At 37.7% G+C, this 13,222-nt stretch overlaps 1 protein-coding gene and 1 pseudogene across 1 annotated transcript; both read right to left on the bottom strand.

Moving 5' to 3' along the window:
* Positions 1 to 21: 21 nt before the first annotated feature.
* Positions 22 to 3,093, bottom strand: LOC101308140 (annotated as a pseudogene).
* Positions 3,094 to 9,716: 6,623 nt separating this feature from the next.
* On the bottom strand, positions 9,717 to 12,878 carry LOC101310356 (protein TRANSPARENT TESTA 12-like). Its single transcript, XM_004308012.1, has 7 exons — positions 12,317 to 12,878; positions 10,935 to 11,560; positions 10,783 to 10,839; positions 10,446 to 10,684; positions 10,221 to 10,339; positions 10,037 to 10,123; positions 9,717 to 9,948 (listed from the first exon to the last, which is right to left on the bottom strand). Exons 1-7 carry the CDS (start codon positions 12,611 to 12,613, stop codon positions 9,868 to 9,870), a joined length of 1,506 nt encoding a protein of 501 aa, XP_004308060.1. The 5' UTR covers positions 12,614 to 12,878; the 3' UTR covers positions 9,717 to 9,867.
* Between the last annotated feature and the right edge of the window lie 344 nt (positions 12,879 to 13,222).

The following is a 13,222-nucleotide window of genomic DNA, read 5'->3' as shown; positions in this document are numbered from 1 at the left end:
AGAAGCTAGCTGCACTAAAAGTTAACCTGTCAAAACTTCTGCAACACTATTAAGAAGCATGGTTGCGTCGAGAAAGTATGCTAAATGAGCAACAGCTCGTTGCATTACTTTGCTGTCTGTGAAAACACTGGCAATGTAGTCTCTACTTAAGAAGATAGAAGTCATAGACACAAGACCAACGACGAGAGATAGCAAGACTGCAACACATATGGAGTATTTGGCCGCTCTTGGGTGCCCCATTCCAAGTTCATTTGAGACTCGAATGCTGGAGAATTACCAATGTGATGATAAGATATCATAGAAAGTCCAGAAAAATGGAAACAGTTCATACCTCCTAGACCCGCTTAGAGGCTCTTCCACCTAGGAGTGCCGATTTGTGGTTTCTCTCCAAGGTCTACAAGGCGCTAGGCGGCTAATTTTTAGAAAATTGGTTCATAGTTTAGTACAGAAACATAGAAACATTTACCTTATAGCAGTATTCACTCCAACCAAAATCATGGTTTCCCAACTTTGAAAGTTCAAGCTAATCAAAAAAGAAAAACAGAAAGAACTTTTGACTCGTTATCACAAATTATAACACAAAGAATACGAACAAGGGACAAAATTAATAGTGATGCACTTACCATATTGAGAAGGAACCGAGGGCAATCACTGCATTCTCAAGTTGACCGGCGAGAATGTTCATACTCATAGTATACCACATCTCTAGGCAAAACATCATACATGAGGCAAGAGACAGCTTAGCGAAATTCCAGATGTCTTTGAATGCTAACCATGAAAATCCATTCCAACCTTCCTTGCACAAAAATACAACATACACAAACTGACCAACTGCAACTTCCCAGTATGTGATGTTATAAGCTACAGCTGCACCATTCACCCCCCAGCCGAGTACGCTAATGAAAAGATAAAGGAGTCATGTGTGTGTGACTAGAGCCACAAAGGAGATCCATGTAATGACGCCAACCTTGCTCTGAGCTTGAAGGAACTTTTGGGTGGGCAAATTGATGGCAAAGGAGAACATCTGAGGGATTATCAACAGATTGCAGTTTCCAGCAAACTCGGCTATACTTTCTTGTTGGCCTAAAATCTTGAGGAATGGAGTGGCAAAAATGAAAAGTGATAAGAGGAGAAAACAAGTAATGGTTAGGATGATGCATGAGCACTGCATATAGATACCAAGTGAGTCGATTTGGCCTGCACCATAAGCTTGTCCACAAAGCGTTCCAAGTGCATTTGCCATACCTTTCTGCGTTCACAATGTGCAGGTCAAAACCATCAAATGAAGTTTAATTTTTATGCCTCATGCTATTAGCACGCCATGAAAAGACTTCACTCACTCTCTCTCTCTCTCTCATNACNTNATCTNTNTNTACTCATTANATCTNTNTTATACCCAACTACTTACGTAAAAACCCCCGTTTCGTAAAACCGTTTACGTTTTTACGGGGGAAAAACGTTTTTCCCCCGTTAACGTAAAAACTACGTTAACCCGGGTTAACGTTAACGTTACCCCGTAAACCGTTTACCGTTAACCGTTTAACGTTACGTTACGTTACCCGTACGTTACCCGTAAAACGTACCGTAAACGTTACGGGTTAACGGTAGTAACCCGTTAACGTACGTACGTTACGTACGTAACGTTAACGTTACGTAACGTACGTACTNTACGTGTACTACTACGTTACGTACGTACGTTACGTCCGTTACCGTAACGTTACGTTACGTTCGTTACGTTCCGTTAACGTACCGTTAACGTTAACGTTACGTTCGTTACGTACGTTACGTTACGTTACGTTACGTTACGTTACCGTAACGTTACGTTACGTTAACCGTTACTTTACCGTTAACGTTAACTTAACCGTTAACGTTAACGGTTACGTAACGTTACGTACGTACGTACGTACGTTACGTTACCGTTACGGTTACGTTACGTTACGTTACGTACGTACGTACGTACGTACGTAACGTAACGTAAACGTAAACGTAAACGTTAAACGTTAAACGTTTAAACGTTTAAACGTTTAACGTTACGTTACTACTACTACTACGTACGTACGTACGTACGTACTACGTACTAACGTAACTACTACTCTCTCTCTCTCTCTCTCTCTCTCTCTCTCTCTCTCTCTCTCTCTCTCTCTCTCTCTCTCGCATGAAGAAAGATACCATAAACATGCGTGTGTCCAAGACATATTTCATATCTCTGAATCTAGACATCTAGTAATGGAGTAAATTATTTTGCCCCTTTCTCCCATTTATGTCAAATCCTTACAGTTTATGCAAGTTCGATTTGCATTGTTACTAAGCCTTTCCCTATCAAAATTGATGTTCTGTGACCTCTAGTGACTTCCTAGTGAGCACTTTCGGTGTTCCAAAATCAGAAATGGAGCTTGAGAAACTTAGGAACCGACTGTTACAAGATAATCAAGATAGAATTTGTACCTTCCGTTTCAAAGAAGATCAAGAACGTACGTACGTTAGTCTTATACCGTCACTGAAGGTTGTACATGTTATTCGAACAGAAAAAAAAAATAACTCTACACAGCAGCAAGTCGATCGTCATAGTATTTTCAGTCATGTAAACCACCGTAATTTTCTGTGAGTGAAATGTAATTTACGTACTTTTACTCTAGAAAATGACAGTAAACCTAACGAGGTATTATTTCAAAATATCTTCTTATCAATTCGTGAGAGAATCTATACTCCACATGCAAACAATAATGCATAGATAAATAAGTACACATAATGCGTATACAAACAAAGCAATACGAGTCAATGATTGATAGGATTTGATCCCATCCCATAGAGATGCAAACTAACCAGGAAGCCAAAGGCGATAGCGTGGATGACATTATGAGCGAGAGAAATAGCAGAGAGCTCAAGATCTCTGAGATGTCCGATGAAGATGGTGGTGATGGACTGGATGAGGTACTGAAAGAGAGTCGTGAAAGCCACCGGAGCTGCAACTTTCCACAGCTTCACAGACTCCTTCCAACAAACAGACATGCCCTCCCCGAAGGTCTTCAATGGAGCATAGTCGAGCTCCGGCTCGGCCTTGATGCTCAGCAAGGGAACTCTTTGCGAATCCATTAGAATTTTGGCTGGAAAGAACTAAAAGCTAGCTAGCTAGTTGGACAAGAAATAAGTGCTGAGAAATAGTGGTAGCTAGCTCACTCCAAGTAGTAATATTAGTGAAGTGGAGGTCAGACATAATATTGAAATAAAATGATACACCGACACGAAGAAAAAAATCCAGCCAGAAGAAAAAAATAATTGCCTCTATTTTTGTATTCTCTCAAATTCTCTTTCTAAACCGGCATTCAATATTCGGGACTGAAATCTACACTCTTCATTTTACATTATGTTGAATTTCTTACAAACTCATGTTATCTAAGACAACATTAAAGTTACAAGAGAAAAATCTTTTTCATTTCCGGAAATTTGATGGTCGAATATTCAATCTTTCTCGTTGTATCAAACCCAAAGGACTCAACCCAAAAATCATCCTAGCTAGTTATCCTCCTTCACAATATCACCTTCCCAAAAGTAGCTTTGCACTTGCACGGAGCTCTTCCTTCAAACAAAAAAAAATCAGTTCAAATTAGATACAAGCAGTTTAAGCGGCTCTGTATAAGTGTATATGCAAACAATAGGCAATGAATTGAACATGGTCAATCTTACATTCTCCTTCCTGAGCCTTTCGATCTCATCCTTTGCTTCCATGCTCTAATGCAATAGAAGGGTGTTCAAACCACTAATCATATCCAGTAGCGTGGAAGCTGTAGCTGCACTTACCTACATGAACAAAAGAAAATAACAACGTGAGAAGTTTGTTAAATAAGCCAAGGCAATCTCAAAAATATTTCAGCTGTAGGTGTACTCTAAACCTAAACCTATTTTATTTACATGTTTAAGGTCCTTTGGGAGCGGCAGGCATGGAGTTGGCTGGCCTTTTGGAATCTCAACTACCTCGCTCTCATTCTTCTCTCCCAATCCCGCAACCCTAGTTGTCCATATGCAGGTAGTTTTATATCATCATATGTTTCAGCTATTTCCTCTGGATGCTGCATAATCGAAGAATTTTTTTGTTAATTAGGGCAAACAGAAACAGCTCTATTTGTTGAAAACCAAAAAGGAAAAAGAAAAAACAAAGTTTGGGATTGCACTGTAGTTTAAGAAAGCTCAACACGTACCTTGGAGATGTAATCCCTGATAATGTCTTTAGGTGAAACAAAACTTGAAATATGGACGCCTTTCACAGCCTTCCTAGCCATGTACGGTAACCCATCAATTTGAACCCTCGCAAGGATGCATCACCTGGCCTCACATATATACTTGCATCTCCTAATTAATATTTAGTTTCAACCGGAATGTCCTGATAATTAATTAAGCATCAAAGTTGAAACAAATCTTTCCTCTCTCTTTTTGGAGAAGACTTAATAGTTAATACAAATGTTAAGTAAGTTGATAGGTGTTCGTCCGCTCATCCACTTTAATAACATTAAAGGCTGGTGACCATAAAGTAGTTTATGATCAGTTAATATCCTTGTACAAATCACTCTCGAAAAAAGTAAAAAAAAAATCAAAAACAATAGATGACGTTGGAAGTTCGACTAATTTCTCATATTAAGACATAATAGACCAAAAACTAAAATAAATACATTAAATATAACTAGCCGTCGTGGATGGTCGGTGCAGGAAGTCCAAGTTAGCACCGTCAATTTGCGTAAGGAAATCATATAAGTCGAGGAGAAACCCAGGGAATAATGTTTGAATAGCTTCTACCACCTGAAATTGAGTCTGCAGGAAAAAAAAAATTTAAGTATTTATATTTTTTTCAAAGATTAGAATATAAATTTTAGTAAAAATTAAAAATTAATGTAATTTGCATACTTACCATAACTCTTTGCTGCTCATTTATGTACTGGGTAATATTCCACACTATGTTAAATATTGTAATCACATCAACTCTATTCTTTTTGCTCAGATATATCTGGTGTTGCTCAGCCCCCATTTCAACCCTTCTTGCTTCCCATTTTTTTGGTTTTCCGATTCCATATCCAAAACAACACCAAGAATATCTTTTGAGTAGGCTTCGATTTTATGTTTCAGTTGTTCCATAGTATATTTGTAATACGGCCTATCTTTTTTGAAGCTGTTTCTCCACCTAGTTTTCCACTAGGGACAAAGATTTTGGCGATCAAGCCAAATCTTGGCTTCATAAGGGAAATAGAACTTCTCCATTGATGACTGCAATAGAGGATGATACCACAAGTTCTTAAACCTACATAGTGTAAACAAGAAGTAATTAATAAATGTGAATACTTAACTAATAACAAAAGAAACCAAAATATACACACACTCAACAAACTCTTAAATAAACTTACCGCTTTATTGAGGTTATAGTTCGAAGAAAGTGCGAGTACTCTTCTCCTCCATACGTTTTTGGGTCGCCAAGTAATTCTATAACCAAATTCTCTTCATATGCTTCCCTGTAAGTCAAATCTTTGTGTTCTACTTGTCTCTTTAGACAAATAGGTGGTGGAATATTGAATGTAAGTTCGTTGTCGTAGTCGATGGTGATATGCTCAGGTCTAACGGATCCATGCTTTACTCCAAGTGACTCCCATCGAGCAAATTCAACAATAATGGACCTACACACAGTATACATAACTTAAAAAAAATTAATATTAAATAAAAGACGAGAATAATATTTATCATGCATGCATATATGTATCATATCAACTAACTTAAGAGTTGGTGACGAAAAAGGACACAAAATTATCAACTTAAGAGTTGTTGCAATATGCATGATGAACATACCTCAAGATTTCTATGCAGAAAAGAATGGGACGACGATTTTGTTGCCATCGTGAGGAAACATGACTCTGATCTATATAGTTTTCTAACGTCCTAGAATAAGAAGCGCCAGCAATATTTGGTGTGGATTCAATCGGCTCAGAATCACAACGAGGAACACTTGCGGAACCTCTCATCTTGATAGTAGCTAGTGCAATGAAAAGAATTGCGGATTTGTTGTAGAATAACAATATCAAGGGACCTTTATATAGAGAAAAATACAATACACAGTCTGATGTAATCAGGAAACATAATCTTATTAGGTAAATGAGTCTTCCTTGTTCAACTAGAGATCATGATTAATAAAATTACCCAGATCTAACTAGGAAACAAATAATAATTAATAACAGAAATTTAATTAGGTTCGTTAAACCTACCTAAAACAAGAACTAAAGCATGCATGTCCAACAGTTCTCCACATTAGTTTGAGGCACGTTCAGCATCCTATTAAGAGCCAGCCAAATATCATATCATCTGCAATGACAAGAATAATTACGACAGGGTCTAGTAATTAAATAAACTACAGTCAAGTTAACTTTGGTATAAGGATTTGAAACATAAGATCGAAATACCACAGCATGCTTAATTTACAAACGTACCTGTTGGTTTATTACCACCTTGAATTGACACCAGTTTGATAAGAAAACTTTCTAGTTTCTTCATGAATCTGCAATCAAATCGATCAAAAGAGTAACAAGGATAAGCTTACATATTGACCATTAATTAAAATGTGCACGTCGTTCTAACAAGCTGACATAAGAGTTCTCTAGCTAGAAAGTTTAGTTTTGCGACTAATAATTGGAAAGCAGAAAGCAGTTGTCTTGCCAGAACCTGTTTGATCGAGCACAGGCGATCCAAGTGACTGAAGTGAGATCGATATTGCATGACGTTGAACAAGACTTGGCCTCACATATTTGCATCACCTAATGTAAATTTAGTTTCAACCGGAATATATATCCTGATGATAATTAAGCATCAAAGGCCTCTTCTGCATGTGTTATCGTCATCACCACGGACGTCCCAACCACCACCTGCACCTAAAACCGCCACCTCCACCACCCCAGGCGGACCCAGTTGCAGACCCATCAATTATAAACCTACATTAGCTGGTGGCAGGGCAGTGTGTGAAGGAGCCGGAGGATCAAACAGACGAAGGCCTGTAATGAAGATGTGGCGGAACATAAGCTTTATTCACCTTATAATACGATGTTTACTGTCGATGAGCATTTTCTTTTGTCGTATATTTGTTTGCTAAAGTCATTTTGGCTTTACATGGGCTGCTAAAGTCTTTACTAATAGGTACCTGATTTTTTTGCTATTGCGTGATTGGCAAGAGAGAGTTAGGTGTGATAAAGCCGTAAGAAGCGAGATTGATCGTAGGAATTAATAGAGGTTTGCTTAATTATGAGCGTGCTAGAATTATTTAGTAGTTTTGTGTTGCTTGTTACGTTTTCGGTTTTCAAATTTCTTTGTAAAATACGTAGATTATAACCGCTTTAGCTATTATTCTAATGCTATGAACTTTGCTCTGATAAAAAAAAAAATATATATATATATATATATATATGAATTTTGGAAAGGAAATACATACACCCATATTTTACTGTGCCAAGCAATTACCAAATAACCCACAAAATTGATAATCACGCAACAATAATTGCACTACTAATTGTACTTGAGGCGTACTTCACCTTTATAAGCAAACTTACTATTACATAAGCTGTTAAAAATGAAGCCACATAAACTGCTACCGTCCATGACAAACTGTTTCATGACCAAATGTAGCTTAAATGAAGACCTACTAATTGCAAATAAAGCCTTTATATTGCCAATGCTTTTTTTCTCTTGCTCCATGCGGCGTCGCCGTCGTAGATGGTCATTGCAGGAACTCCAAGTTAGCTTTGACAATGTGCACAAGGAAATCATATAAGTCGAGGAGAAACCCAGGAAATAATGTTTGGATACCTATTATTACTTGTAATTCAGTCTGCAACAAAACAAAGATACGTATTTTATATATTATTCAAACACTGGATATAAATTTGAGTAAAAAGAAAAAGTAATGTAATTTGCATACTTACAATGCCTAGTTGATGCTCACATATGTTGTCGGCAATATTCGTCACTATGTTAAACATTGTAATCACATCAACTCTGTTCTTTTTGCTCTCATATTCCTTGTATTGCTTAGGATTCATTGTAGCCCTTCTTTTTTCCATTTTGTTTCGTGTTTTCAATTCCATATCTAAAACAACACGAAGAAAACCTTCTGAGTAAGCCCCTATCTCCTTTTTCAGATGTTCCATAGTATATTTGTAATACGGCCTGTCTTTTTCGTAGCTGTTTCTCCACTTAGTTTTCCACTCGGGACAAAGCCTTTGGTGCTTAAGCCAAATCTGTGCTTCAAGGGGGAAATTGAACTTCTCCATTGATGACCGCAAAAAAGGATGATACCACAAGTTCTCGAACCTGCATAGTGTAAACAAGAAGTAATTAATAAATGTGAATACTTAAATAATAACAAAAGAAACCAAAATATACACACACTCAACAAACTCTTAAATAAAACTTACAGCTCTATTGTGTTTATAGTTTGAAGAAAGTGCAAGTACTCTTCGCCTCCATACGTTTTTGGGTTGCCAAGTAATTTTATAACCAAATTGTATCGATATACTTCTCTATAAGTCAAATCTGTGCGTTCTATTTGTCTCTTGAAAGAAGTAGGTGGCGGAATACATAATGTAAGTTTGTTGTCTTGGTCGATGGTGATATGCTCAGGTCCAAGGTATCCATGCTTTATTCCAAGCGACTCCAATTGAGCAAATTTAACAATAATAGACCTACAGACAGTATACGTAATTAAAAAAAGTTAATATTAAATAAAAAACGAGAATATTTATCAAGCATGCATAAATGTAAACGTATCATATCAACTAACTTAAGAGTTGGCGGAGAAAAATAACACAAAATTATCAACTTAAGAGTTGTTGCAATATGCATGTTTAATATACCTCAAGATTTTGATGCAGAAAAGAATGGGACAACAATTTTGCTGCCATCGTGAGGAAACATGACTCTGATCTATATAGTTTTCTAACGTCCGAGAACAAGAAGCGCCAGCAAGATTTGTTGTGGATTCAATCGACTTAGAATAACAATGAGTACTTGAGGATTCAATCGGCTCAGAATAACTATGAGTACTTGCGGAAGCTCCCATCTTGTACGTAGTGAAAGATAGTAGTACAATCAAAAGAATATCTTAGAATTTACTAACACCCCATTGTCTTGTACGTATTATATATAGAGAGGCCATTAAAGTGAATCGGGAAAGTAAACATAAGCCCCCGTACCTAATCAATTTAGAAAACATAACACTAATTCAAATAGGAATAGGAAGAGTCTTCAATCAAACAAAACTAAATAATCTTATAATTCAACTAGGAAATATAACTGAAATTAATATAGAAAGAATCTTAAAATAATAGACAATCAAGAATAAGAAGGAAAAAATCTTGATCAATATCTCGACTAAAGAACATAATCTAGTAAAAACTATTTCGACGCCATCTGTTAGTTTGCTGTAGTTAGGGAGAGTGGAGCTAACAAAATAGTTTTATTTTGACGGGTTAGTTGGCTTCAGTATTTAGGCCTGAGATTTGATAGAGAGGGTTGGCAATGTTTATTGAGTACGTGGCTTAAAGTGGTCTGTATCGATCTATGTTTCCTTGCAGGATGCTAGCTTAGCTTATGCTATTCGAAGTTTTGCGCGTGTAGTCTCTGCTCAAGATGCTTGGCTCTTTGCATATATGGGAATAGTTCCGGTGTGATTTACTTCTTTCATGAACAGAAAAAACTTCTAAAATTCCGATAAAGATCTTATTCTTGGCGAGCCTCGATCGAGTTGCATGCATTAAGATCCGGATTTACAGAAGTTGATAACATGTGTTATTGTGTTACATGGAGGTATCAATCGATAGACAGAAACTAATGCAGCTGATCTACAGTTCATATAGCACTTTCAGCCATAGTCTCAGTTTTGCGGTCTTCTAAACCCCACTTCTGCACGCGTGTTGTTGCTTGCTCTACCTGCGAATTAGGTTTTCTGTTAGTCTGCGTATATAGGGTTTTTTCTTTGCTAAAATAGGAAATAAACAGTACAGTTCTTTCTGGTTACCTCTTTGTTCCAGTTAGTTCTGTAAAGCACAATTAAAAGAAGTATTGTCTGAAGAGCAGTTCCACATATCATACCGCCCCAAAGTCCCTGCATTGATCAAACGAAAGAATTCATGAACACCGGTGAAGAACGAGCTATTCGGAAATGGTAGCAAGTACTTTGAACCCAATCATGTGTAAAATACCATCACTCCGAAATCTGCAACGTGACTAAGCAAGTATCCGAGAGGAATTCCAAAAATGTAGTAACAACCCAAGTTTATATACGCCACAGTTGCCTGCCATCCACCGCCAATGGCAACACCTTCAGCAACAAGCAAAAGCATTAGCATCGCCACGAGATGCACATATATATTTAGCTAGTGGACATGATACTGGCTACACCGAGACGACCGAGTGATCTTAATTACCTGATATTACTGGCTGGACACTGTTGAGCAGCATAGTTGCGCCGAGAAGGTAAGCTAGATGCGCAACCGCTTGTTGCAGCTCCTTGTCAGTAGTAAAAAGCACAGAGAAGCTATTTTTGGTTAACAAGATCAGAATCATGAAAAATATCCCCATTAGGAAAGACTGAAATACTGTCACATAGACTGCATATTTGGCCGCTCTTGGGCGTCCTAAACCAAGCTCGTTCGATACTCGAACACTGCACAAGTTTAAAAGATAGAATTATATGGGAACAAATGAAAAATCATAGAAATGGATCGAATGCGACTCCAAAACTGAAGCTGAATGATGAATCACCTTATAGCAATATTTATTCCAACAAACAGCATTACTTCCCACCCGTTAATGTTGAGGCTAAAACAAAACAACCAAGAAGTTAGGACAACTTTGGTAATTAACGTTAACGTTTAGAAGACTAAATATGGATCAACTAAGGTGACATATATTACCAAATAGAAAGGGAACTAACTGCTAGAACTGCATCGCTTAGGTTTCCAGTGAGAAGCATCATACTCATGAAATACCATATCTCAAGGCAAAGCATGACAGCAGATGCAATCGAAAGCCTAACAAAAGACCACATATCCTTGAATGCCAACCATGAAAACCCAGTCCAACCCTCATTGCACCAGACTGAAATATACACAACTTGAGCAATTGCGATGCCCCATCTGGTAATATTATATGCCACAGCTGCACCTAAGGTACCCCATCCTAACCCAAAAATGAAGAAGAAGAGTAAGCCAACATGTATGATGAACGCTACCACAGAAATCCAGGTCATGACTTTGAGCTTTCTCTGAGCCTGAAGGAACTTCTGAGCAGGAAAGTTAATGGCAAGTGAGAACAACTGAGGAATTATTTGCAGTGTGAACTCTCCTGCGAGATCGGCTATGTCATCTTCTTGGCCTAAGAACTTTAAAATAGGAGTGGCAAAGATGTAAACTGGCAACAGGAGGAAGCATGTTACAAGTAGGACTATACATGAGCGCTGCATGTAAATGCCAAGCATATGAATCTGTCCTGCACCAAATGCCTGTCCACACAAGGTCTCCAAAGCACTTCCCATGCCGAGCTATCGTCAGTGTGACAACATAACAAAACATGCTAGATTGTTAACTTGATTTATGATCCAGATTGAAAGTAATGTGTTGTGTCGACTAAGGGGAAATTCTACGGTACCTCCATGTATTGTTGGAATTAATGCACATTGATCAACTCTAGAGAAATCTAGATTAATCAAGAGATCGAACCCTAGTGTTGCTAGTTAATCTAGAAGGATCATGAGATGTAATTAAGTCCTAGAGCTAGGTAGATTAATCTAGAAACTAAGATGCTAGCTAAATGTGTCTAGAAAGATCATGTAATTTACTAAGAGCAATAAGCTCTAGAATTGTCTAGCAACTAAAGAGTGGTTAACAATTAACCACATACTATGTCGGGGGCATAGTGACAAGGTCGGTATAGAAGTCCTATAAATATGTATGGTCTCTTGTAATCAAGTTGTAACAACAAACTCATGAGTGATTAATAAAAGCAAGCCATTCAAGTTAAGTCCTCCTCTATTCCATAACCTCTATACTACCATCTCCTCTTATCCTCCTAAACTAGTTGTCATAATAACCTTGTCCTACTAACATCCTTCTCCCAATAAGTCTAGCTCCTACATACCAAAGTCCTAAACACATTGTCCTAGCCCATCACTCACTAAAAGCTTCCGCATAAACTACAAACTTTAATAGTGGTATAAACCTATAACAATTTCCAACATGTATATATATATAATACACGAAGTAAAAGAAGAGGAAATGATTGAGGGAATGAAACTAACCAAGAATCCATAAGAGAAGGTGGAAATGACGGAGAGAGATATGGAGATTGCTGAGAGCTCAATACTTCCAATATGACCAGCAAACAAGCTGATGATGGCGTTAGTCCCATACATGGCCAGGATTCCAATCACTGAAGGACCTGCTATTTTCCACAGCTTCACCGTCTCTATCCAAAACATAGACCGAAACTCCGGAAAGCTCCTCACCGGCTTGTAGTCTTCGTCGCCATCACCCAACAAAGCCTTGTGGTTGAACTCAGAATTCGCAGCAGCTGCATCGAGTAATGGCTCCTCCATTGAGTTCTGCTTGAGAATTATGGCCTGAGGTTTGGAACCTTGATCGAGTATATATATTTGGCGAAGCAACTCGAGGACAACAAAATGTAGACGTACCTTCTACAGTTCTACTTCTAAATCAACCATTTAGTTGCATGTTTAGTGTTTTTGGAGTTAAGGAAGAATGATTTAGCTGCTTGGATTATTCCTAGGCCTTCACATATAGATAGGAGACGCATGGAAAACACCAGAAGAATTTAGGTGTTAAACTACGGAATGAATATATAGGACAATGAGGTGAGGTTAAGTTGCCGATTAAGAAGACTGCTGGAGGAATCATTCAAGCTGCTGTTGCTAGCTTGTAGTGAAGTATCAGTCTAAGAACTAGAAGTCTCATTCTCAACTAATATTCAAGCCAAACCTTATAACATCAATCTACTATATAAATATGGAAGAGAGGACTATTAGAATCTTTCCTTGCCATTCACCTTATTAAACAAACAAAATGTTTTGTTTTCATTAGAAGACCACTTACGAAATGCAGCTACGAACTTGTTATTAAAACTTAAGAGTTCATAAGCAGAATCACCAGCGGTAAATCTTCGTTATGTAAAGAAGAACTAGGTTTTG

This window comes from Fragaria vesca, linkage group LG7 (assembly GCF_000184155.1).
Source record: "Fragaria vesca subsp. vesca linkage group LG7, FraVesHawaii_1.0, whole genome shotgun sequence".
NCBI classification, from domain to species: domain Eukaryota; kingdom Viridiplantae; phylum Streptophyta; class Magnoliopsida; order Rosales; family Rosaceae; genus Fragaria; species Fragaria vesca.
Note: the sequence above shows the minus strand (reverse complement) of the source record. Positions and strands in the feature narration are given on the sequence as shown.

Excerpts from the sequence above, each read along its gene's own strand:
- LOC101310356 (XM_004308012.1), bottom strand. The coding sequence starts at position 12,613 with ATGGAGGAGCCATTACTCGATGCAGCTGCTGCGAATTCTGAGTTCAAC. Across the intron at positions 10,340-10,445 it reads TGTCCAGCCAGTAATATCAG|GTGTTGCCATTGGCGGTGGA; the intron begins GTAATTAAGATC and ends TTGTTGCTGAAG. Across the intron at positions 9,949-10,036 it reads GAACTAACTGGAACAAAGAG|GTAGAGCAAGCAACAACACG; the intron begins GTAACCAGAAAG and ends CCTAATTCGCAG.